General features: G+C 33.0%; 1 protein-coding gene across 4 annotated transcripts in view; it reads right to left on the reverse strand.

Annotated features, from left to right (window-relative positions):
- The window catches only part of LOC114341083 (O-acyltransferase like protein), a 134,854-nt gene that overhangs the window by 35,359 nt on the left and 72,350 nt on the right, over nucleotides 1–27,145 (reverse strand). For 3 of the 4 annotated variants that reach the window (XM_050649799.1, XM_028291864.2, XM_028291865.2), the window contains exons 8-10: nucleotides 25,868–26,061; nucleotides 22,286–22,433; nucleotides 11,668–11,839 (exon numbers count right to left, since the gene is read on the reverse strand). In XM_050649799.1, the coding sequence (XP_050505756.1) occupies nucleotides 11,668–11,839; nucleotides 22,286–22,433; nucleotides 25,868–26,061 (514 nt within the window). Of the gene's footprint in view, nucleotides 1–10,638; nucleotides 10,907–11,667; nucleotides 11,840–22,285; nucleotides 22,434–25,867; nucleotides 26,062–27,145 lie in introns of those variants that run through there. The other variant, XM_028291866.2, reaches the window with a different exon arrangement.

The following is a 27,145-nucleotide window of genomic DNA, read 5'->3' on the forward strand; positions in this document are numbered from 1 at the left end:
AACGTTTATTTAACATCCAATAGTAGAGTGTATAGTATCTACACTTTTTGACAAGTATGATAAGGATATTTAAAATAATTTTAAAGTACTGGGTACAAATTTTTTTTAAATTCTAAATCAAACATACCTTTTACATAAATATTAATTTTTCCTATCCAGTAGGTAGGTACTTTAAAAGTATTCGACATAAAATGTCCTTATCATACTAGACAGAAGGTGTAGGTACTGTACACCATACTAAAATATGTTAAATAAACCTTTCTGGCTACTACCAGAGTCGTACGCCAGAGGAAAGTGAATGGTTTACTCTTCCCGCGTATATACGCCACTGGCGCAATTACTATTTTAGTGCGATTTTTCGATTCTCCAACACTTTTTATGTAAATAACATACCCTTCATTCGTACCGATAAAATAATTAGTTTTCGAGCTATTTGAAATTTAAAATGGAGGGGCACAATACATTAACCAGAATATATGTGCAGTTGCATTTTCAACTTTAAATATGTCGAAATGTAATGACTTTATCGTTATTAATGAAGAGTATATTATTTTTATAGAAAGTATTGGATAATCCAAATATTGGACTAAAATAGCAATTCCGCCACTGGCATAGAATTTGGAAAGGGTCAACCATTCACTTTCCCCCGTCGTACGCCTCTAGTAACAGCCAGAAACGTTTGTTTAGCATCAATTAGTAGTTTGTACAGTAGCTATACTTCCTGTCAAGTATGAAAAGGATATGTCCAATAGTTTTTAAATGCTGAGCAAAAATAGTTTTTAAATTTTTTGATAAAACACCCTGTAAGGAGTTTTAGATAAAACTCAGTAAGGAGCCACATTTTATTTAAGTATTTTACCCTGAAACATCCTGTATATGGTAAGTTGCCATCTAAAATAACCCGTGAAACCAAATAATATAGGGTTTCGTTTCATCGACCACATACACGACGCCTTTTTTTTACATTATAAAAAGATATTATTTCAGGTTTTAAGTGGACAAATAAAATTAATTTTTATATACAGTTGGTAGCGCCGGTGGTCGCGCGATGAGAGAATATCTCACATGAAGCGCACTGACTAGACAATCTGGTGATAATAAGTGAACTGAGTCACTATCTGAGCAAACAAGTCTACTAGATTGTCGAGGGAGGATAGTTAGGACACTAGAAAGAACTACAGCGCGTTTAATTTCCCAGAAAAAAAGTTGTGTGCAATTTTCTAAAACCGTGAGAGAAAATCTCCTATAGCGACCACTGCCGGGTTAAAATCTCTGGTGCAAAGCACTCTTCTCATTTTCCACTATATATGTCCTGAAAATCTACTGAAACCGTTGTGTATTGAAGTGTTAATTACTATACTTTTAATTTATTTTTGACTTGAGAATAGTTAAAATTAATGTACTTACTTTAACAAAATTTTAAAAAATATAACCAAATATTATTTGCTGAGCCACTACTGGGAGTGCCCTATATTTTTTATTTACCCAATCTTTTTAGTAATTCTCAATTCTCATCATGATAGTTAAATTTATTGAACCTGAAGTGAATTAACAAATCACCTGCACCAAACAAATTGAGGGAGGTTGGGGAATAAAGTACCAAATAATTTAAATCAAAATATGGATTATGTTTTTAAACAAATAGAAACGTTATCAGTTATATTTTGATATATCGCATTATAATTTAATTTGTATATATATTTTACAAAATATGCAACAAGGAAAAATGTTATGAAAGCTAAATTGATTTCATTATTCATCTACGATCTACGCGTTTTCTATGACGATATTTTTAATATGGAAATATGAAATATGATCTAAAATGGATGGACCAAATATACAACCTGCCTATTCTTTATTAGGGCAGTCAATGAGGGTATTTGGCTCCGAATTACATCCTACTACATAAATTTACTTGATATTTACAGTAAGTAGGAAATGGCTCAAGAAATAAAGTGTACCCCATATACTATGGCGCTTTTATCTTGAGTGTGGTTCTCACCCCTTCAAGGGGGTGAACAATTTTTTGGTCAAAATAACCACAGAAGTGGCTAGAGAATCTAATTCTAAGCAAAAACTGTTGTTCATATTTTTTGAAAACTCAATACTTTTTGAGTTATCCGTGGTTGAAAATTGGCCATTTTCATTGAAAAATGACATCTTTTCGAACGGTTTTTTGCGAGTACCTTAAAAACTATGCATCTAACTAAAAAAACTGTATAAAACATTTTTGTAGCTAATAAAAAAACAAAGAGATTCGTTCCTCCACAAAATCTTCTAGTTATAATACAAAAGGAGATGTGGTAAGCGAAAGAGATTGTTTTTTGGTGCATGCTCAAGTCGGTGTAATTAACTTGAAAAACAGAGAAACGGTAGATTTTAGGTGTACAATGGTACTGATACCTTTAGTTTAAAATTTAAAATTTAAAAGACCTTTAAAATGAGCTATACAAAATGTCGATTACGTTCAAACTAAGTGATATATGCTGCAAAAAATGATCACCACTGTATTTGACGAAAAAATGAGAACCCCTCATCCACCAGAATTTAAATGCATCGTTTTTCTTCTACAATACTTTTTACTATAGGATTATTTCTCTGTTCAAAAAGTTATATGGGTTTAAAATGAATAGTTTAAAAAAAAGATCAAATTATAGAGCGCATTTTTAAATTGTCTTACAAATCTTCCTTTTTCACCATGTAACTAGAAAAGGTAAGAGATACGAAAAGAGATACCATAGAAAAATGTAGGGTTTTATAGATAAAAATTTTGTTTTTGCTTTTCACTACTTAAGGTCCATGGAGAAAAAGGAAGATTTTTAAGAAAATTTAAAAATGCGCTGTATAATTTGATCTCACTTTTTAAAAAACCCTTCATTTTCAACCAGTTCAACTTTTTAAACATAGAAATATAACACTATAATAAAAGGTATTGTAGAAGGAGGACGTAGATATATTCTACAGGAGAACGTTGTATACATTTAAATTCTGGTGGATGAGGGGTTAAATATACTTCTCATTTTTTCTTAAAAAATTCATCAACTTTTTTGCAGCATATCTCGCTTAGTTTGTAGCGAGAAAATTTCATTAAAATCCATGTAGTAGGATAGAATTTGGAGGTAATATCCTGTTCTTGCTCTCATTGACTGGCGTATAAATACAGTTTATTTTAAGAAACTTTCTTCTTCTTCCTTTATTGGGTTATATCCCTCGGGATAATTCGCCCAGCTTACACCAGGGAAATACTCTTGTCTTGCTCTGGACAATCGAATATTTCCAAATATATATGCTAAAGCCTCATTTTTTTTTTAAATATAAGTAGAAACATCTTCTTATAGGCCAGACAGTCCCTACAGGAAAGGCAATATTATAACATAAGGGTTACAACTATTAGCGTTTGGAGGTCTAATATCTTTTTATATCTTTATCTTCTTAATTTTTTTAATTCAAAGTTGGGAATTGATTAATTTATAAGTTAAGTTTAGCTAAGTTAAGGAATTTAAGGATCAAGTTAATCCTATGTGGATTAAGGTTGGACATAAGTAGGCAAATTTCAATGGGGGTAGGGATATTTGTTTTAGCTAATTCTTTATATAGGTCAAAATTGGGTGACATATTTATAGGGCACTCAAAAATCAGATGATTCAAGGACCCAACCCGGCCACAGTCACAATATGGGTTGTCTTTTACTCCTATCCTGAATAGGTGAACTGGAGTAGCACAATGACCTGTCCTCATTCTAATAATGGTGGTTATATGTCTTCTGTCTTGGTATGCAAAATTGTGGTACCAGGGGAGTTTATCTATCTGACATACAATTTTAGAGTAAAATGAATTATTTCGATTTTTCCCCTGTCATTCTTGCTTCCACCGATTCCAGACGGAATGCTTGATGTCTGGTAGAAAGTTGGAATAGTGAAGAGTGATACCAGCAGCTACATTTAAGGTTCTACCTATATTAGCTAGTTTATCAGCCACCATGTTCCCTTTAATATTCGAGTGTCCTGGAATCCATGCCAGACTAATATTAACGTTATTTTCTTTCGCTTCAATGATGCCTCTTTTGGTCATGAACGATGAGTGTTCTGTTTCCATAGAATAGGTTGATCTGCCTATTTTCTGTATGGCACTTTTAGAATCCGAGCAGATGATTGCTTGTTTAATCCCATTTTTCAAAATAATTTGGAGGGCATGATTAATTGCGACAATCTCAGCCGTACATATTTGGGTATAATTAGGTAGTTTACTGGTATAAGAATAGTTGATCTCTGGGCTAAAGACACCAAAGCCTGCTGATCCTTCACCATCAACCGAGCCATCCGTGAAGAATTTGATGTGACTAGGTTTATTTAGAATTATTTTTTGGAGTTGAACTGAGGCAAGTTCATCTGAACGATTAGATTGGATATTTATGATTGGAATTGTTGATAATTGATGGTCTAGTTCAAAGTTATGGCATTGGTATAAGTCACTTAAATATAAGTTGGGATAAGTACTTTTAAATTTGTTTTTTAAAAGCACTAGAAATGGAATATTTCTGTTTTTCCAATGATTTTGGTTCCTTTGAATTGCCAAGTCTAACAGGTCGAGAGCGGAAATAATTGGGTTGCCAATTAACATTAAATTTTTTAATATAAATTTAGAGCTAAGCCATTCCCATCTAGATTTAAGCGAGATCTGACCACTTTCACTTAAGAGAGCATGGATTAGGGTAGATTTCATGCATCCAGTTATAATTCGGATACTTTTGTATTTTAGTTTCTCCAATCTTTTAATTAAGGAAGTTGGGCAATCGAAAATTACCTGGCAGCCATAGTCCAGATGGCTCTGAATCAGACCATTGTGTACAATTTGTAAGGTTTTTGGATCACTTCCCCAATAAATCCCACAAAGAGCTCTCATCACATTCAGGCCACGATTTACTTTTAGTTCTATTGAGTTTACATATGAATTCCACTTTAAGTTTTTTGAATATTTACCCCCAGGTATTTGACTGAATCCACCCAACCAATATTCTGGTTACAAAATATTACGTTGGGGGGAGAGATGTTCGTGTTTCCTTTGTAAATAATATTGCAGAAGATTTGTTCTGAGATAGATTGAAATTGTAGTCTAGCAACCATGATTCCATCTGAATCAAGAATTTATTTACATTAATTACCAATTCATTAATATCACTCCCTCTAATAAGAAGAACTAAATCATCTGCATACTGAATTAGTTTGCATGAAGAGGGGATTATATTATACAGGAAAAGACAATATAAGTTGAAGAGGATAGGGCTTAATGGGGAACCTTGGGGTAGTCACAGACTTGATTTTCTTGGGCCATGGGTTTGTCCCAGTTTGTCTTTGACAAATAGCTCTCTGTCATTTAGAAGGCAGAAAATCAAATTAGCCAGTTGGGTTGGAATGTTATACTTTAATAATTTGGAATAAAGGAGTGAGATATATTGAGATTATCATAAGGAGAAGAGATATCTAGAAAGATGCCAATAGTGTATTGGTTTAGAGCGAAGCCTATTTGAATTGTTGAGTTGAGGTATGTAAGGCATTCCGTACAACCTCTACCCCTTCTAAATCCTAGTTGTAGTGGATTAAAAATCTTATTATGTTCCACAGTTCACTCTATTCTATTCTTTATAAGAGTTTCGAGGATTTTGCCTACACATGAAGAAAGAGCTATTGGTCTAAAGTTTAACGGATTATTACAATCTTTATCTTTTTTGATTATAGGTAAAATTACTGATTGTTTCCACTGAACAGGAACTATACCCGTTCTAAGACTTTCATTGAAAAGTTGAATTAATAACAAAGATCCAACAACGGGAAGATTTTTTAACATGGAGTAGGAAATCTGATCCAAACTAGGAGCCGAGTCAGATTTAATTGAGAGGGAGTTCTGATACTCGTCGAGAGCAAATGGCGGTTCTAGGGCTTGAGAAGATCTAACCAATACTTTATTGATAGCGGAAAGAGGGGTTAAGCAACATAGAATTTCGTGGGATATAGGAGTAGAAGGCAATTGAGTATATATTGAAGGTTTCGAAGCCGATACCTTATTAATTTTCTCCCACACAACTTTTAGAGGAGTGTTTCTATTTAATTTACTGCAAAATAGCCTGAAACTATTTTTACGTTTTGATTTTAGGAATTTTCTTGATTTGGCTATATTCTTTTTAGCCTCGATATAGTTTTCCATTGAGGGGATATTTTTAAATTTTTTTAAGGCAGACACTCTCGCAGAGACGACTTCAGCACATGAGTCATCCCACCATGGAATGTGGTATTTGGAATTATTAGCAGGGTGAAGCCAAGGAATTGTTTCATCAGCTACCGCTGATATGGAGTTAGTAAAAAATTCGTAATCTTCCCTGGGAGAAGCTGAGAAAATGCTGTTTAAATTGTTGTGATAAGTAGATCAATCAGCTTTCTTTAGATTTCTTCTTTTACATGAATGCGGGGGAGATTGAAGACATACATTTAACTGACATATTATGGGGAAGTGGTCACTAGTTCCAGTATCTGAAATAGTGGACCACTTGCCCACCCTGGCTGCCACATCGGCTGATGCCATTGTTAGATCTACTACCGACTTACTGCCTCCTGGGGCCACCAATCTAGTTGGAGACCCATCATTGAGAAATACTAGCTCAAGTTCCTCCAAAGAATCAAAAATAATCCTACCATTGTAACTGTCTCTAGAACTACCCCATGCCTTATGATTACAATTTAGATCACCCATGATTAAAAATGGCTTATTAAGTGATTTCACAAGGGAAAACCAGTTGGATTTGGAGATAGAGTTGTCTTGTGGACAGTATGTATTAAGAATATTCAAATTAAAGTTAGGGAGAAATGTGAGTTGGAATTGGACATCATGATTGAAGCCTGGATTGGCAATTTGAATTTCCCTATAATCAATATTGTTTTTGATAAGAGTAATTAATCCGCCATAGCCATCCTCTCGATCTTTTCTGATTATTTGATACCCTCTACATCTTATAACATGTTGGTTTAAGAGCCAAGATTCGCTAATAAGGATTATATCTGGGTTAAGGTTTTTTATAAGGATTTTTAGACTGTCAGAATTAGTGTTATATGAACGTATATTCCACTGAATAATAGTTATCGGAGTGTTAGGATTCACTATATAGAGTATGTTTGCTAGACCAAGGAGTCAGAAGATATCGAATCCTCAGGCTCGAGATCCTCTATTCCCCTCCGACTCTGGTTTACATTTGTATTGAAAGGTGATACATTTTTAGTTATACTGGTCTTTAGATCTACCATATTGTAAGGGATGGAGAATGATTTTGAGTTTATTAAGTCCCCAATGAAGGTCATGACGAGCTCCCTGTGAGATTGGTTCAGCATAGACATGGCCTGATTGAAATCCAAATGAAGTTGGGATAAAGATTGTGAGTTAGTGATTTGAGAATCATGAGCAGGATTGAATTTTGAAGTTGAGGGCTCATTTATTCTTCTACCTGATGGATTAATAAGTAGTCTTTGGTGGGAGATTTTATCATAACCTGTATTTTCTTGTATTGAAGGTCTTCTTCTTTTTTGTGGAGATTGAGTGACTTGACTAAAAGGTTTTGAATATTGAGCTGAGGCTGCAGACCTCCTCTCCTGTGGTAAGATGCCATTAGAACTATTCTGATCGTTATGTAAGGGGGGAAATCGTTTAAGTTGAAAGATGAAATATTAGAGATTCTAGGAACCTGCTGACTTGCCTCATAAAAAGATAGATTAGAAAAGGACATTAGATCCTTAATATCTTTTTGTCTGACTCTCTCTCTACAATTACGACTACTTGATTCATGGTCAGAAGATTTGCAGAAAATGCCATATTTTGTACACGTATTAGATGAAGAATCCTCATGAGAAGTTCCGCATCTAGCGCATTTCTCTTTTCCTCTACATTGGTTCGTAGAATGGCCATAAAATAAGCAATTCCCACATTGAAGAACAGGGCTGATGAATGGTGTGACCCTCATTGGTAGTTGATATATGGAAATTTCTTTAGGAATAGTTTTTCCTGAAAAAGTTATGCTAATAGTTCCCGTGGAGACAAATTCAATCTTTGAATCTACTTGTACTCTTCGATTCATTCGCTTAACACTTAATATCTTACATAAAGCCAAGTTTGTTTCTGATGCCTCCTTTATTTCTTCCTCTGTGAATTTTTTATTAACTCCCCTTACTATACCCCTACAAGAAACCTGATGAAATGGAATGAACACCTCATACCCTAGGGCTTCCCAATCTTTCCTCACAACGAAATCGTTGGCTGCTTTTCTAGTGGCAAATAATACCCCTATCCTGCTTTTACCTTTTCTACTGATTTTCGTGATGTCTTTAATTTTTAAAACGGAAATAGATTTAGCTATACTTAACACGTGGTAATCTCCAATATTTTTATCCTGACCCTGGACAAATACTTCATAAGGACCTATATGGGTCTCCGAATATAGTATTTGTTTTTTTCCTTTAAGACTTTTCTGAATAATTGGAGGTTGAGATTGACATTCAAGTTGGTTGATTTTATTAGGAGGGTCAGGTGGTGGAGGAGGATCGGGAGGAACTTCTTCCTCCATCTTATGCGGCAGATTGACGAATTTAAAATCTATGTCAGTCGATGCAAATTAGAAATTAACAGGAAAATATAGATAGTTTTGGCCCTTACCCTTTGGATGAGTTTCAAAAGTCGTCCGTTCACCTCGAACGATAATCACAGATTTGTCTATTTTAAGTTTTCTTCCAAAAAATCAAATGTCAAACACAACAAAATTCACAACAGATATTCACTGCGAAAAGAAGCCGAGGCTGTTCATCCCAGCGGACCTCGACTTCTTATCAACTATAAATAAAAAATTAACAAGAACTAATAACTGTTTTCAAATTAAATTAGGTTTGATGAGGTTTTTTTAGCAAAAATTAAAAACTGTCAACTCTGACAATTTTTATCAACCTTTTTTCCAAAACTAATTTTATTTACTACCTTTAAGAAACTTTTGTCACTGATAGTTAATTAAATATTAACCTTTTTCTTCTTTTATCTTATCAATTTAAGGCATTTGAGTCAACCTTATAAAACGGGTAGAAGCAAGATTATCAACTCCTACATCCTTCGGAGAGCTCATGATGGCTCCGGTAGAGGAGTGGTGCAATATCTCTCAACCGGATATCCAGGATATCATGAATGGATTGCCGAACCAGCTCCAAGACCAACCAGAGGCGGTTATATTCATTATTATTGCTCTTTTTTGTCAATTATATATACTACGATTTTAAAAATTATGTTTGTTTGAATTGTCTTAAAAGATTTTTAAACATTGGATTTTTGCTAAGCATCCCTTTATAAACAACATTTTTTAATAATCTTGTTGTTTTCTTTTCCTCGAAGGTAGTTTTCACCGTAACTTTCATAAAATATGGTCCAAGATGGACAATTACTGCAAATTGAAATAAACAAAATGTGGTCGGTTAATTGTACCGGTGAGGTAGTATTGTAACGTTGCAAAGGTCACATCTTTGATATTTTATTTTTAAATAATTATTTTACTTTATTTTCTTTAATATTTCACTAATAATTTTCTTCTATTTGTTTTACCTCTTTTCTTCGTTAAAAACTCGTTGGCGCCCTCTTTTATTATCCTCTTTTATTATTTTATATTTGATATATATATTTTCGTCTAACATCTAAATAATCATCCACTTAAGATACTGAACCTACCCCGTATATCCTTACTCTCTAGATATCTGTCTTTCAATACGCAATGAAGATTATCTATTGAATATTAGATTTTTCATCAACACTACATATTTTAAATCTTGAATGGGTTTACACTACATATTTTCTTGGGATGAGCTTTTCATACAGCTTTTTATAATAATTCCTTATGGTCATTTTTTCCTATACCTATCTAACCTTCCATGTCTACGACCACATGGTCAGTTTTAAATACCTATATCTTTTTAATTTACAATATATGCACGTTTAGTAATAAAATTTTAACTAGTGATTTTCAATCTTAATTCCATTTAATTTATTCTTGTCATCTGCTACTCTTTTTGATTATTTCTTAAAAGAATGGCAGATTTTGGCATATTTGGTTTAACTTCTTGATTGTCACTTATATTCATTATTCTTCTAGTCTTGGGGATAAAAGATCACCGTTCTCCCTCCGGGAGTTTAAACAACCCTCAATCGCCGGTGATATAAAAACGAGGACAAAATCATCTAGACTGCAAAAATGAACTTCATCTAGACTGCAACCAACCAACACCTGTAGGCCTGGTGGCCCTGAACACCTACAACCCCAGAGCCCGTTGCAGAACCAACAGTAGTACCATTCGACATCAAGAAGTTACGATCGAAGCAGATACCAAAAGTCATAAGTATAATCCAGAAATTGTTAGTTTTTTGCAAGAAGTTGAATATGTTTGTTAATGCATATAAAAAGTCATATTTTTATTGTAACTTTATTAAACAATAAACATGATTAGTTAAACATACTGTTTTGTTTGCTTTCATTCTAAATTTTCAGAGTTCATATCTAAGATTAGCACAAGACGAGCACACACCCTGAGAGACTGAGATAAGCTGGGGTGAACGATAGCTATCTTGGGTGATTGGAGTAATATTTTCGAATAATATTTCAATTAGCTGGGGTGGTCTATTGTCCTTTTCATTTCACTGGCGTCCAACGTGGGGAGCCAGTGAAACGGTGTTCAGGTTTAGGTCTTCAGGGCCACCAGGCCTGCAGGTGTTGGTTGGTTGCAATCTAGATGAAGTTCATTTTTGCAGTCTAGATTATTTTGTCCTCGTTGTTCTATCGCCAGCGATTGAGCATTGTTGAAACTCCGGGAGGGAGAACGGTGATCTTTTATCCCAAAAACTAGAAGAATAATGAGTACAAGTAACAATCAAGAAGTTAAACCAAATGTGCCAAACTTTGCCATTCTTTTAAAAAATAATCAACAAGAATAGCAGATGACAAGAATAAATTAAATGAAATTAAATTTGAAAATCACTAGTTAAAATTTTATTACTAAACGTGCATATATGCAAATTAAAAAGATTTAAAACTGACATGGTCATGTAGTAGTAGACATGGAAAATTAGGTACAGGAAAAAATGACCATAAGAAATTATTATAAAAAGCTGTATGAAAAACTCACCCCAAGAGAATATGTAGTGTTGATGGAAAATAAATCTAATATTCATATTTAAGGAATTTAAGCCTGTTTAAGGAATAAATATTCTTCACTTCCATTTTCAATTTGTGTCAGGGAGTAGGGATGAAGTGTCACTGTCATTGAAAACGACATTTGAAATGACAGCCAAGTACGTATGAAGTAGCAGGCATGTTCCGTATTGAAAGACAGATATTTAAAGAGTAAGAATATATGAAGTACGTTCCGTATGATGATTCATAGGAAATAGAGGATAATAAAAGAGGGCTCCAAACAAGTGTTTAACGAAAAAGCAAGTTAAAACGAATAGAAGATACATATTAATGAAATATTAAAGAAAATAAAGTAAAATAATTGTTTAAAAATAAAATATCAACGATATGACGTTTGCAACGTTACAGTATAAAATGAAAATTTCTTATAAACTAATAAAAATACCAATAATATAAATTAATAATATTACCACCAATATTTTGAGACATTCCTAAAATTCCCACAGCAACTCCTAGTGTATATAAAGGTCTTACGATTGATCCCAATATTATAGGGGCATACCCATTTGGAATGATGCTACTTAAATATAAGGCTATAGCAGGAAGACCGAAAAATGCCATCGACCATAAATAAATTATTATCTAAAATTAAAAAAAAAATAGGTTAAATTATACAAAAATAATAAAAAGGTATAGTATGTAATTAATATAATTATAGGGTGTCGCGGAAAATAATGCGTTCCTTAAAGGTATGGGCTGAGTGCATCATTTAACCCGGGAATAGTCGCGCTTACTTCTGTAACGTCGATAGTCGCGTGTGAGATTCTATCTCAAAATAAGAATTTAAAACAAATAAAAATTTCCCAAAAGAATTATATGTAGACTACAAAAACTGCCAATACCGTCCACCTTTCTATATCGGCCAATAGTTCTTTCATTTTTAGTGGCCGTTACTGACAAATTTTACTGTACATATTACGAAAAAGGATGAAATGTGAGATTCTATCTAACGGCGCGACTACTCGCGGGTTAAAGCTAATTGGCTCTCCCCAAAGCCATAAATCTCACAAAAAGAAGAAGAGGAAGAAAAAAATGCCTACGCATTACTACACCTTTCCTCGAGGCACTTACGAAATTTTTTCAAAATTGCAAAATTTTTCATCAAGTTATCGCGAAAAAAGTTAAAAATTGAGATTCTATCTCACCGCGCGACTACTCGCGGGTTAAAACAAAAAAGTCTTATAATATTTTTTCGTAAAGTACCGTTTAAAAAAAAAAATTAGATTTAGTCCAATTTATTATTGTCCACAGAATAGCGAATACAGCCGGCAACGTTGCGCTACAAATTATAAATACTAAACTAAACTTACTGTGAATCAACTACATAATATCATGATTCAGAAATCGTTAGGCATAATATTATGGGTATTGATACTGATAACAGTGAAGGGAAAAACATTTGTTTTTATGAAATATCTAAGATACAGTGGCGTACTGAGCATGGTTCCGCGGAACCAGGGTGCGGACCCCGCAGGGGCTCGCTCTATAGCGCTTTTTGCTTCTTTTGTTTCTAATTTGATGGGGACATTTTGAACTACACAAGTACACACTACGAAATGTAACTGCTTAGTAAATTTAAATTTTTGTCTAGGTACTTATTAATAAAAACGAAGAATAACTATTCATCAAAAAAATTGAAATCAAAATTTATTAAGAAACACAGGGAATGTTTTTGTAAGGATCCTTGCTTGTTTTACCTGTTTGCCGTGTCCTTGTTTAAAGACTAACCGCCGGTGCCTACCTACACGTGCTAACTCAAACACTTGTATTTTTTTTTATATTAGCACTATCCATGAATAAGTTGTAGGAAAACTACAAAGTTGCAGAAATTCGGAAACTAAGATATTCAATGCAAGCTTTATAAGGTGGGTCATAAAAAGAATCCCACTAGAATAGGCTAGATGCTCGATACTCGTGTTATACAATGTGAGTTTTTATTGGGTGGGTGGGCCCGCATCCCAACTGGAACCAGGGCCCGCTGATCTATCGATACGCCACTGCTAATATACTGTATACTGTTTTAACTTACATGAAAAATTATTAATACAATAAATGTTCGAAGTGGACACCATCTGCACCGATACATGCATTTATTCGACGAATCCAATTATTCTTAATAACAATATGTATGTAAATTTTGTCGGATTATTTGATACTCCAGGTGGTCAGACCGCTCCCGTCTGAAAAAATTTCTGACTCTGTTTCTTTGTGGATTCCTATTCCAAAATTTCCCGTTTAAACTGAAGGGTGCCGGGCGGAATTTTTGGGTACAAATTGTTTAAAAATAATTTTTAAATAAATACAAAAGATCACTATTTATGGCCCGAAGAATATTCTTTTAGATTTTCTGGGTTATTCTAAACAATAAAGGTATCTTGTGATTTTTTTCAAAAATTGATAGTTTTCTAGTTATAAGCGATGTAATATCTGAAAAATGCGAAAATACGCATTTTAAAGGCTTAAAAACTTATATTCAAATTAGTATTTTGGAGGTTACCTAGTACACTTCCCGTCATAAAAAACTGGTACACTTTTTTTCCCAATGTAAACCTGTGTTCAGACTGGATGCAATAGTTCGTGAATCACTTCGTTGTTGCCATAACAGATAACGGAATTGCACTAAATCTAAATACAAAAAATATGACGTTTAAAAATGTAAAAAGGTTTTAGATAGGTATTATTTTTATCACTACCAATTGACCATTATTGAAGAAACCTGGGAAAGCTTGGACGAAGATGAAAATTTATAACTAAATTTATTTCTCAGTGTCCAGAAGATTACAAGAAGTGATTAATAATAATGGAGTTATAATAACTCAGTTATGACAAAATATTAATATTTCATCAGTTTCGAATTTAATACATATTATATTTAAATTCCACTCTTGTTCACTGTAAAAGTTATTCATATTTAGTGTGACCAACTCCAATTTAGTCGAATCCGGGACAAGGATGAAAAAAATACCTGAAATCCGGGACTTTTCAATGAAAATCGGGCCATTCTTTTTTCAGAAGACGATAATTAGAATACAGAAACGAAAAAAAGTCCACCGTTTTAGTTTTCATAGAACTATAATACCACGATATAAAATGCATGCGTTTTGGATGTGGTAATATTAGTATTAAACTCTAGAAATTGTCGACTTTTTTTCGTCCCACCAATTCAATTTGATGTGAATTCTTAGAAGAATAACGCATTCAAAATTTCAAAATAGAATTTTACCAAAGCGTTGAAAATTCGGATGGCCCGGAAGCCTTGTGCGGGACGCCGGGACACGACTTCGTAATTCGGGCCATGTCCCGGCTTTCTCGGACTAGTTGGTCACACTATCATATTGTATTAATTTCAAATAATTTTTTTTTATTTTTGCCGTGTGTTTATTATAGTATCCCACAAATCAATAGAGTTTAGTATTTACAGTACAATTTACGAGAAACCAATCACGCTTCTCGAATATAATTTAAACATAATAATTTAAAGTTATGTCTAGATTTATTAATTATCATTATTTTTTTTTGAGTTGAAATATTTTCATAAATTATAATAAAACACGAATCAATGTATGGGTACTTAATTGAGATGACTGGCAATGTTGCCCTAGAAATTAGAATGACACATTTGACAAGATCAACTTACACAACTTGAAAAACGCGATTTTCGGTTATAAGCGTTGTACCAGTTTTTCTTATGCGGAGTGTACTTAAATTGTAATTTTTCGTTTTTTTTTCAGTTTTAATTGTTTATCACTCGAAAACGAATAATTTTAGAGAATAATTATAAAAGACCTATTATGTTCCCAGTTATCCAAAAATTAAAAAAATTATTTTTATAATTTGTTTAAAATTTTTTTTAAAATAAAATAACTCAGAAATTATGGCATTTAGGTCCAGCGAATACCACATAAAAAATAATCAGTATTTCATAAAGACTTCAAAACGCAAAAAATATACAAGTTGGTCCATTTGAAATAAGAAACTTCATTAGATTTACAGAAAAACGGAAGATCCGACAACAATGTAATCACCACTGTAATATTGGATGCATTAGAGAGACCCCTTGCCCACTAAAATCTATACAAATCATGCAAGCCGTTTTCGAGATAATTGAGGGTTTCCATACATAAAAGCCACTATGTACTCTGTATTGTATACCTTCTCTGTGTCAAAATAAATTAAACTATCGGGTTGCCAAATGTAAGTTTCATACAAGAAATTTGTTTTGTTTTTTGGGTCATTTAGAAAAAAAAAATGCATAAGAAAGTTTTCTTTTAAATAGTGCATTCTACCCACACCTTTAAGGAACGCAATATTTTCCGGGACAAAATATGCCCTGTATAATATGATACGAATAAATAAGATGGATGAACCATCAGCTTCGATGACTGAAATTTAAAAAAACTTTGAATTAATGACATTTTTTTGAAAAGTTTTTAAAACAGAACAACGTGTAAATACTAACAAAAGAGAATTCGGAAAAATGGCAAACGTTTTCAAAACAATTGTTCCAGTCCGTTTATTAGCACAAGATTTCAACCATTCTTGGTCTTATCTTGCACAGTGTGTGCGTGAAAAAATTGTTTGATGGTGACGATTATCCTAGGGCAGTGTTTTTAAATCTGCGGGTCGCGACCCCCAGGGTGGTCGCGAGGCCTTAATCGGGGGGTCGTGAAAAATTTTAGGTTCTTAAAACACAATTTTAGTGGGAAGGATGTGCTTGTTTCTTTTTTAAAAGTTTATCAAATTGTGGTACTAATTTTAATCAAATCATTTTCTAATTGCAGTCTATTTCTCTTTTTAGTTTTAATGTCTACCATTGAAAAAAATGTCAATTCACACAAGTATGAAGTGGCGAATTGAACTAATAATTTAAGAGCTTCCCTTGCCAGCTCTGGGTATTGGTGTTTTATTTTTATCCAAAATACGTCGACACTTTGCGAATAAAATTCCATTTTAAGCACGCCATCAGCGGCTAAATCTAGAAGACATTCTTTCATTTTTTTGTTGATATCAGTCAGATCTATTGATGTATCCAGCAAAGGGTTTAGAATCCAGCTACGCCTATTGTCAGGTTCAGAGTGCAAGTCTGGAAAGTATGTCAAAAGTTGCTTTTGTAAACTATGCAAGCTCTGTATAATTCAAAGAATGTGAGCCGATACTGCAAAACTTTGGTATGTTGCATTATCTTCACAAATCTTCTATATACGTGGAAAACACTCAAACATTTTGTTTTGCAGAGAGGTTGACCACAAACGAAGTTTTGTGTGAAATGCTTTTACTTTATGTTCAGCTGTTAAATATTCTCTTTCTTGAAGGTTCTTGTTCAAATTGTTAAGGTGGCTAAAAAGATCTGCCAAAATTCTAATTTCAAGAGCCAATAGGGTCAGAAAAGATGTAAGCATATTTATATTTTGAATCTTGTAAAAACATTAACAATGCATCTCTCAGTTCCAGAACTCTTGTCAACACCTTTCTTTTGGATAGCCAACTGAAAGAGATTTTGATGAAAAGAGTCCATATCTTTACAAACGATTCTGAATAGCCGGGTTTACAAAGCTTTACCTTTAATAGAATTTACAATTTTTAATACATCCTTGAACACGTTATTTATATCAGAAGGTACTACCTTAGAGTCTGTCGGTGAAGAAAACAGTGTGTCCAGGTTATGTTTGGCATTATCGATTTTATTTTGCAATGAGTTGTTTTGCCATTCATAGTTTTAACGCCATCGCTACAAATAATAATCATCATCATCATGGTGCTACAGCCCTTAGAGGAGCTTGACCTTCTCAAGCGTTCTACGCCATTCTGTTCTGTCCCTTGCCTGCACTTTCCAGTTGCCGACTCCGATCTTCTCGGCATCTTGTGTTACCCCGTCCATCCACCTCAACTTTGGTCTACCCCGTCTTCTCATTCCCACGGGTTGAGCTGTTAGAATCCTTTTTATCATGTTCGATTCAGGGGCTCGGGCTACATGTCCTGCCCACTGCAGGCGATTTCCCTTAATTATAGTGATAATATCTTTTCCACCAAACGTTTGCTTGTAGATATTCTGCAGTTCAAAGTTATATCTACGCCTCCATATTCCGTTCTAGGCCAGGAACCGAAGCTTTTCACCTCGCAATTTTTACAGAATGGATCGATTTGCTTGAAAATTCGAGAAAAAGTAGTGGATAGTCCAAGGATCAAAATCTATATGATGCCGAAAGGCGCTTTTATCATGGGGCTGGTTGCCACCCCATCTCGGGGGTGGAAATTTTTTATGATATTTTGAGCGCAAAAGTTGATAAACACATTCATTCTAAGCAAAAAATTTTTCTATACATTTTTTTGATAAAATTAAAAGTTTTCGATTTATTCGCTATCGAAAGTGTTAGTTTTATATCGAAAAAAATCAATGTTTTTTGATATACTCATTTACGATTCACTCAATTTTTGCCGTAGAAAATTTTTTTTACACCATGCTCTTATATGGAAACATTTTTCCGTATCTCTGATACTAATCTTTTTATTCTGAAGAAAATGGCATTTTTAACAAACTACAAAAATTCGTTATTCACTTTTAACTCCAGTTTTTTAAAAACTAATCATTCTAAGCCAGTCAAACTTCTAGAATCTTTTAATAATACATAATTAAATAAGACTGAATAAGACTGATGACTAAAAACACCGCTAACTTACATTATTATGTTTTAAATTAGTTTCCCCCTTTTTGTTTTTCAAAAAAATATATTTATTTTTTTACCGTAACTTTTTTATTTTTTACTTTAGAAAGTTTGGTAAAAAATAATTTTGTAGGTGTTTAAAAGATCTATAAATATATTAACATTAACTCTTTTTAAAATCCTCAGTCGCAAAAAGAGGAGACTTTGAAATGGTTGGTAAAGGTGGTTTTTGCATGTTGTTACAAGTTTTAATTGTCAATAGCTCACTTAATTTTTGCAGTAGAAAAAATTTTTGCAAACCAGCTTCTTGGGAACTAAATAAGCTACAATTGTATTTGTAAGCATTTTTTCGTATCTCTGATGCTAATCTTGCTATTCTAAAGAAAATTCCATTTTTTTCCAACCTACAAAAATTGTTTTTTCGCATTTAACTCCACTGTTCTTTAAAACTAATTATTTTAAGCCAGTCAAACTTCTAGAACCTATTAGTAATACATAAATAAAAAATACCAAATGAGGTCAATGACTAATTTTAATTAGGGTGGTGATTAGGGGGTTGCTTCCGAATACTTTTTCGCTGAAATAAATAGGGACTGATATTTTTTTCATTATAAGTCACTTAATTTTTGAGCTAGAGACTTTTTTTTATTTGTGGAGATATATATTTTTAAATACTTAAAAATTAGTTAGAGCAAGTTGTCCTCGAAAAATGCTTAGTTTTCCCGTCTTTTGACTTTGAAACTACAATATTTAGCATTTGACGAAGAAGAGCCAACATATAAAAAAGTATAGCTCTATTACTATTGGTCTTAAAGCAAATTTACAAAAACGGTTTTGTTCATTTTTTAAAAAGGTACATTTTTATTATGTAAAGTTGTTTTGCTAAAACAAAAACTTTTGGAGTTATGAGCAGAAAACTTATTAAAAACATTGATTTTTTCGATATAAAACTAACACTTTCGATAGCGAATAAATCGAAAACTTTTCATTTTATCAAAAAAATGTATAGAACATTTTTTGCTTAGAATGAATGTATTTATCAACTTTTGCGGTCAAAATACCATAAAAAATTTCCACATACGAGATGGGGTGGCAACCAACCCCATGATAAAAGCGCCTTTCGGCATGATATAGATTTTGATGCTTGGACTATCCACTGCTTATTCTCAAATTTTCAAGCAAATCGATCCATTCTATAAAAATTGCGAGGTTTTGTCCTGTTTTAAGCTTCATTACTTGGACTATTCTCACAAACAGCTCCGAATATCTTGCGTAGTACCTTTCTTTCAAAAATTGATAGAGCGGATTCATCTGTTTTAGTTAGCGTCCATGCCTCTGAACCATATGTGAGAACGAGGACTATCAATGTTCTATACAGACTTATACGAGTTTTTTGAAAGCTACATTTGAGAGAATACATCGCTACAAATAGCGATATATTTTTCTCAATCAATATTGTAGTTGCTAGTGCTTTCTAAAAACATATCGTAAAAACACTGACCGGTAGTGTTTGCAGGAAGTGCTTTACAAAATAAGATTTCTTTCATGATATTTTCATCTGCTTCAAAGCTTAAAAATACTGCAAAATGTCAAAATGTGCACAGTCGGAAACACCTGTAGATTCTTCAAACTGCAAAGCAAAATGTTGGCTGTTCTTTAATTTTGGGCCGCGTGAATAAAAGATAAATGTATTAAAATAGGAAAAAATGATTGCCTAACGTAGGTATGTAGTTTTTAATTAAATTCTTTGGCTTTCTATGACACCAGGGGGTCGCCAGAATATTTCAACCTGTAAAGGGATCGCAACATCAAAAAGATTGAAAAACACTGTCCTAGAGTATGAAGTTGTTTTCTTTGTGCCATTTTGTGTTAATTTTTGTGTCAACTGGGTAGTATAATATGAAGACGGGCTTGTATAAATGGAGTTTTTTTAAATTCTTCTACGTAGAATGTGTTCGTGTATTGTGTATTATGTGTTACATAATATGTATTGTGTATGAGATTGTTGAGATTTTTTCTTCGACTTTCTCTACTTTGGTATTGTTGGTATGTTCTTGTGTTATCTTCTTCTTTTAGTATTGGCAACCTAAGGCTGCTGCATTCTACTGATGATTTCCCTACGCATTTTTCTTCGGAAAGTAGGATGAGGGCTGCTTCTTTGACTTTTAACTTTTTCATTTTCTCTTTTTTTATGATTATTGATACATCTTTCCATTGTACTCTGTATTCATTGTCCTTTGGTATTTTCATCTGTGTGTAATTTAAAAATTGTGTATTCGAGAAGTTCCCAATATCATAGACAATGCAGCCACTCTTCTGATCTCTTTAAACTTAAGACTCCATGTACTTCTCCTAATTTATAAAGCTGAAGATAACATACGTTGAAACGCGTCATCATGGTACTTTTCATCATAATCCTTAAGGGAGTAAAGCGCAAAATTCCCCGCCAATGTGTTTTAAATAACTAATATATCTAACTTTTCGAATCCTGAGAAAACTAATAACTATTTTTGAAAAATTTAAGGGCAAAATGAAATATTACATTATTACCAAGGGTCGAACGTCCCTAAGAATAATCAAAAAGTGTCTTTTGAAAAAATATTTGAAATTAAAATTAAACATTATAGAAGTTTTCAGTGACTCTCCGTCCTCGGTAATGTAATCTTTTATTCTGCACTAAAATCTCTCAAAAATATTTACTAGTTTTCTTAGGATTTGAAATAAATGAATAAATTTAAAATACATTGGCGCGAAATTTTGCACCTATGCCCTTAAGTCTAAATTATTATTCGTAAGTAATGAATTTAATTGTGATGCTATACAGAATGTTAGTATGATTTGATTGCAGAATAGGAATTACTTCAGTAAGGTAAATAATTTAATAATGTAAATATTTTACATTAAATTTCTTAATTTTTCGAGACATCTGTACAATAATAGGGATGGGAAAACCCTACCAGTTTGAACCAAAAACCGGTAATTTTACTCTGAAATAATCAATTTTTCCGGTTGTTTTCTACTTCCGGTTATAACCGGTTTTTTCTTTTTACAGTAATAACCGGTGAAAAACCGGATAAGTTACTACTTCTGGATAAAATAATAAATTAAAAAAATATTGAAATATCACCGGTGTTTTGTCAAAAGCCGCCATCCCTACTATACAAGTATACAGGGTGTAACAAAAATACAGGTCATAAATTTATTCGCATATTCTGGGTCCAAAAATAGTTCGATTGAACCTAACTTACCTTAGTAGAAATGTGCACATAAAAAAAATTACAGCCTTTTGAAGTTACAAAAGAAAACTATTGAGTTTATTTGTTGAAAATGGACAATTGGCATTATTATGGCAGTAGTATCTTAAGAAAAAATTATAGTGGAATTTGGAAACCCCTCAAAAATTTTTTGGGGTTTTGTTCCTTTAAACCCCCATAAACTTTTGTATACGTTCCAATTTAATTATTATGATAGTACCATTAGTTAAACACGATATTTTAAAAACTTTTTTGCCTCTCAGTACTTTTTCGAAAAATCAGTTTTTATCGAGATATTTTGAATATTTTTCAAATCCACCACATATTTGTATTGTATATGGTTAAGTACGATTATATGGACACTTGGTAATAATGAAAATTTATTTATGATTTACATTTTTAGGTACATTTTGAACCATATTAAAAAAGAAGCCACATCTCGATAAAAGGTGCCTTATGGAAAAAATACAAAGAGGCAAAAAAGTTTTGAAAAGACTGTGTTTAACTAATGGTACCGCAGTAATATTTTAATTGGAACGTACACAAACATTTGGGGGGTTTAAGGGCACAAAACCCCCATAAATTTTGTATGTAAACGTATTAAAAAAGAAGCCGCATCTCGATAAAAACTGCCTTATCGAAAAAATATTAAGAGGCAAAAAAGTTTTGAAAATATTGAATTTAACTAATGGTACCACAATAATAAATTAATTGGCACGTACACAAAAGTTTGGGGGGGTTTAAGGGAACAAAAACCCATAAAATTTTTAGGGGGTGCACAAATTTCACTATAATTTGTCTTTAAGATGTTCGTGTCATAAAAATGCCACACGCCTATTTTCAATAAAAAATCTCTAATAGTTTTCGACATATTCGAGAAAATCGATTTTCATTTTGTAATTTCAAAGGGCTGTAACTTTTTTTATGTACATATTTGTATTAAGGTAAATTAGGCTCATTCGAACTATTTTTGGTCCCAAAATATGTACTTTAATTTATGACCTGTATTTTTGTTACACCCTGTATATTGTGAATGTAGTATATTATGGGAGGTATAATTATTTTATAAAGAAATTTGATTAAATTTTGTATATTTATTAATTGAGATGTACCTTTGATTTTCGGATGTAAGTGTTCCTAATACCGTAATAAATATGTGCCATTATAATACCAATTAGACTTGAAGGCCAAATAGAGCTGGTTGACATGTATGATACAACAATTGAAGATGATTTCCCAAAGTTTCTCATTTCCAGATTTCTACAATCAAAAATATGTTCATAAGTACAAGCAAATAAGCAAAATGCGTATCTGGCTGAATAAAAACCTCCTGTCAAAACCCTTGTTTCCATTTAAATGTTAATAAATAACTACAATATTGAGAGTTACATATCTCTCATTAATGCTTAATAAGTAATCATCTAATATTTGCCGATGATGTTGCGCTTTTGCCGATAATGTTGCGCTAATAACAAAAGACAGAAAAAAGTTGCAGTAAATGCTATTAGAAATAAATACAAAATCAAAACAAATACCTAACTGAAATAATATAACTATCGATATAACTGAGGGTACAACTCTACAACTTTTCATCCCTATTGGGCCGAATTTCAATGTCTTAATTTAGTCCCCCCATTTTTGACCCTATTTACAGTTGCGTCATTATTCGTCTGAAACAAGGTCTAAAATGGTGCCTATTTCAGTAGCGACGCAACTACCCTGTAAAGGCTCAGCACAGTGGCGGCTCGTGACCTCAGTATGCGGGTAGGCTACACATATACTTCGGGTAGGCGACAAAAAATATCCTACAATTTGTAATACATTTTGAGCCGTCTTGCAATACTAAATGTAATCTATGAGCGCAACAATGTGTAAAAATTGCTTTTAGAGCATCTACTTTAATTTTTGATTGTAATCCGTTTAAAGAGCCAGCCATTACACTTGCACCATCGTAAAAGTGAGCAATTAATTTATTTTTGTAATCATATGGCTCAAGCACATTTGAAATTAAACTATATAGAGCGTCTGCAGATCTATTCTCGCTAACATCAAAAAACCCTAAAAATCTTTCTGTTACCTGACCAACTTTGTTAACAAAACGGATTGTTAAAGTACACTGTGATTTTTCGGTTGTATCAGTAGTATCGTCCGCTAGTATAGAAAAAAATTGACTTTCATTAATTTCTGTTGAAATTTCATTTTTTACGTAATCGGCAAGGCAATCTATTAAATCATTTTGTATTGTTTTTGACAAACCCGTGAACACCCCTTCTATTTTTTAACATGATCCTGGATTTCCTGATCGCGTTTAACTACTAAATTAAAAATTTCTTTATAATTACCCATGTTTGAAGAATTATGGCTCTCATCACGACCGCGAAATGCAAGTTTTTGTTTTACTAACAGAATTGTAACATCAATTTTTTCAACTTCTTCATTATATATCTTATTAGATAGAGAAATTTGTCCAGCTAAAGCACTGTCAATAGTTTGTTTATTTTTTTCTAACCGTTTTAAACCGAAGCAATTGTTTAAATGTTCTTTCGAAGATTCATGTTTTTTTACACTAGCTGATAAATTTTTCAAATCTGAATATCCCTGACTCACCCAAACATTTTGCTTCAAATTTGAGAGCAACAGACAAGGCCAACAGAAAAGTGAATTTTTAAAATAACTTCCGCTTAGCCATTTATGATTTTCATACCATATTGTTTTAAACGATCTCGAAAATGGTCGATTGTCTTTTGTCTTATCTGTGGATAAAATTGTTAAATTTGATAAAGGCCGGCTCATTGAAATAATTTCTTATCTTTCTTGATTTTGGCGCCTTGAAAAGGCGTCTCGATCAAACTGCATATTACATCGTTTAAAATATTCATATTCGATGACTAAAGTTTTTCCACCAATAAAACTAACACACCTACGTTTCAACAACGTCAAATATTACTTATTTTATTTATGTGTCAAATAATAATTTACTCTTCGAATAAATTGATAAGTTAACAATTAACCTCGCTTTAAATTTTTAATTATCTATATAATCTAATAACACAATTCGTCAGTTTAACTTTAAATTATCCAAATTGTATTGAAACACAATAAAAAATATAATGGACAACTGACAAATAACTATTCACAGATTTATTTGTCGTTAGTGAATTATTACTAAATTAATATAAAATTAAAATGCCCTTCAATAGACCGATCTCAAATTTACCTGTTTATTATTCAGTTTTCATAAACAAATTTAAATTGTCCTACCTAGTTTTATTCAATACTTAACCTACTAATAACAGCCAAAGTCAAAAAACAATTATTTAAAACAGTTTCACAAGACACAAGAGAAGCAACTGATAAAATTTTGTAGGTCCGACTATAAGACTCTGTGCCTATCCGCCCTTTCAAAATCGTAGAATACAGTCGCTACCAGCAGACCTGCAGCAGGGCTGCTCGCGTAAACAGAGAGAGATCGCACGTCAATTCGGTGTTGGCGTCGTTCTATTTCAGGCTACGTTTTCAAGTGCCTGACCAAGGAAGAATATAGAATCTTATACAGTACTACTGATACTACAAGGAGCGTACAATAATTATAACTACGGAGAAAATTTTTTGGATATTTTTAAAAATAATTTGGATATTTTTTGCTATTTTATTGTAGGTATTGTGTCAAAATTTATAAATTACAATTTTGAAATAAGTAATTTATATTAATAATTTATATTATTGTACTATATTTGAAGAGGGTAGGCGGCGCCTACCTTGCCTACCCCGACGGGCCGCCCCTGGCTCAGCACATAGTTACAGTTCTGTCGCTTTTGTATCATCTGTAGGTAGTATTTTAGAAGTTAATTACGCAATAAACAGGAATTGACAAAAGTTGCAGTTACGTCATTCTTCCGGACCGGCGATATTCTCTAAGAAATTTTGTGGGGGGCTCTTTTTTTGGGTATTTGAATATGTTTCTCTTATTTTGATGATCCTGCAGGACTCAGTTACTTCTTCATGTTATATGTAACCTATAAAAAGCCTTGATCTGACCAATTTTAAAGTCTATAAAATGGAGAAAAACCCCTAGATCCCCTAAAAAAACGGTTTTAGAATTTTTGAAGGTGGCACACCTTACGGAAAAATCTGAAAAAATTATAAGTATAATTTTTGATAAAATACACAATTTAAAAAAATAGACCTGCAGCCATCTCCGAAGAAGAATTATACGATTTTTTCCAAAAAAAAAAAATTAAGGTAATATGCACTCAACCTACTGGTTTATAAAAATAGACCTAAAAGCCTCAACTATGCGTGTGGATTTTTTGAAATTTTTAAATTGATTGCATCCCACATAAAAAAATTAAAAACGAAAAAATGACGGCGTTTATATTGATTAGGGGAAAGGAAATGGAAGGATTAAATATTGCCCTGAGTCTTATCTGAGTCTTATTTTTAATGACATAACACGAAAAAAATTTAAAAAATGAAAAAGCTTGAATTCTAGGTGTGAGGGCATTTTGCCTGTCTTAACGAGGGGTACCCTTTCTGGATACTTTCACAAAATATTGTAAATTAAACCTTTGTATTTTGACCATGGGCTGGGAATATTCCCAGTTAGTGATCCATTAAAGATGAAATAAATGAAAATTTGTCAAAGGGATCATTAAAGATTTTGCATATATTATATCCTTAATTAAATAACTTACCTTAATGATGGGGTATAAATATTATCAGCACCATAATTATATAGATATAAAGCATGCAGTAAAACAGCTCCTAGTAAAAGGGATAGGTAATATTTCAGCCCATTTAATCTTAATTTAAAATAAATATAGATGACTAGTATATTGGCTACATAAAGTTGAAAGTCAGCCGATATGTACCAGGTAACAGGATTACACTAAAAATAAACATTTTAAATCCAATATTTTTGCCGCACAAGGGTTTGGTTTGTAACAATGTCTATTATAATACATAATGTTAAAAATTGTCACTGTCACTGACACGCTAACATGATAGACTTGTGTAAGAGGACTCTGATATTTGACGCTAAAACAACAACATGCGGGGGCCCGTAGCCCAGCCTTAAGCCGGATTTGTTTTAGGACAGAGACGTGGACGACACGGCTGTCTTACGGGACACGTTGAATATTCGTCTGATATGAAAAGCATTGCCTAGTTTATGCTACAACGGGACGGAGCGACAAAGTGGCTGAGCGACAACGGAGCTGGGAGGTGCGATTTCTATTGCTCTACGGCACGTGTCGTGCACGCCCCGTTCTAACTTAAATTAGCCTTTAATCGAAACTAAGCGCTTGTACATATAAAGGCGGTTTGCCAGCGGTTGACGCCGCGGTTAGCCGACATTTGTACCGTAATCATGGCAGCGTTTGACTGGCGGTCCCACTCCTCCCCTAGTAACTTACAACCACCGCGGTTTGACGACGTTGAGCGGTTGCATGTGTACGCATGTTGAGTGGTTGCATTTGTTCCTATGTTAACTTCAACCGCGACGTTCGGGTTTTTCAGGTAAACCGCGACGTAGCCGCCTACATGTGTACGAGGAATAAGTCATATAATGTCTTTTGACACCACGTTGTGATTTGCGCTATAATTTTTCAGAGTAGGCTTAGATGTTTATTTTGTTTTTTGTACTAATTATTATTATGATGGGAAAATCGTCGATTAAAAGCTACAATAAAGTTACTTCATAACTTATCGCCATTTGATCAGGTTTTCGTTATAGGTCCAACTAGACTTCAGAAAAATATTTATAAAAGGTTTTTATACTAATTCTTCCACTCTCTTATCCATAGATGTGGGGTCTGTTTTCTGGGGCGCCCAGCCTTTTTCATCACACCTCATTACAGCAAACAATTCTGATATCAAATCACAAATTATTCACTACCTTCTAATTTTACACATATTGCTTGTTTTCCAATACACCTTCATACATCCATCCAGTTTTAAACCTTTTCAATTCA

Source organism: Diabrotica virgifera, chromosome 4 (assembly GCF_917563875.1).
Source record: "Diabrotica virgifera virgifera chromosome 4, PGI_DIABVI_V3a".
Classification (NCBI taxonomy): Eukaryota; Metazoa; Arthropoda; class Insecta; order Coleoptera; family Chrysomelidae; genus Diabrotica; species Diabrotica virgifera.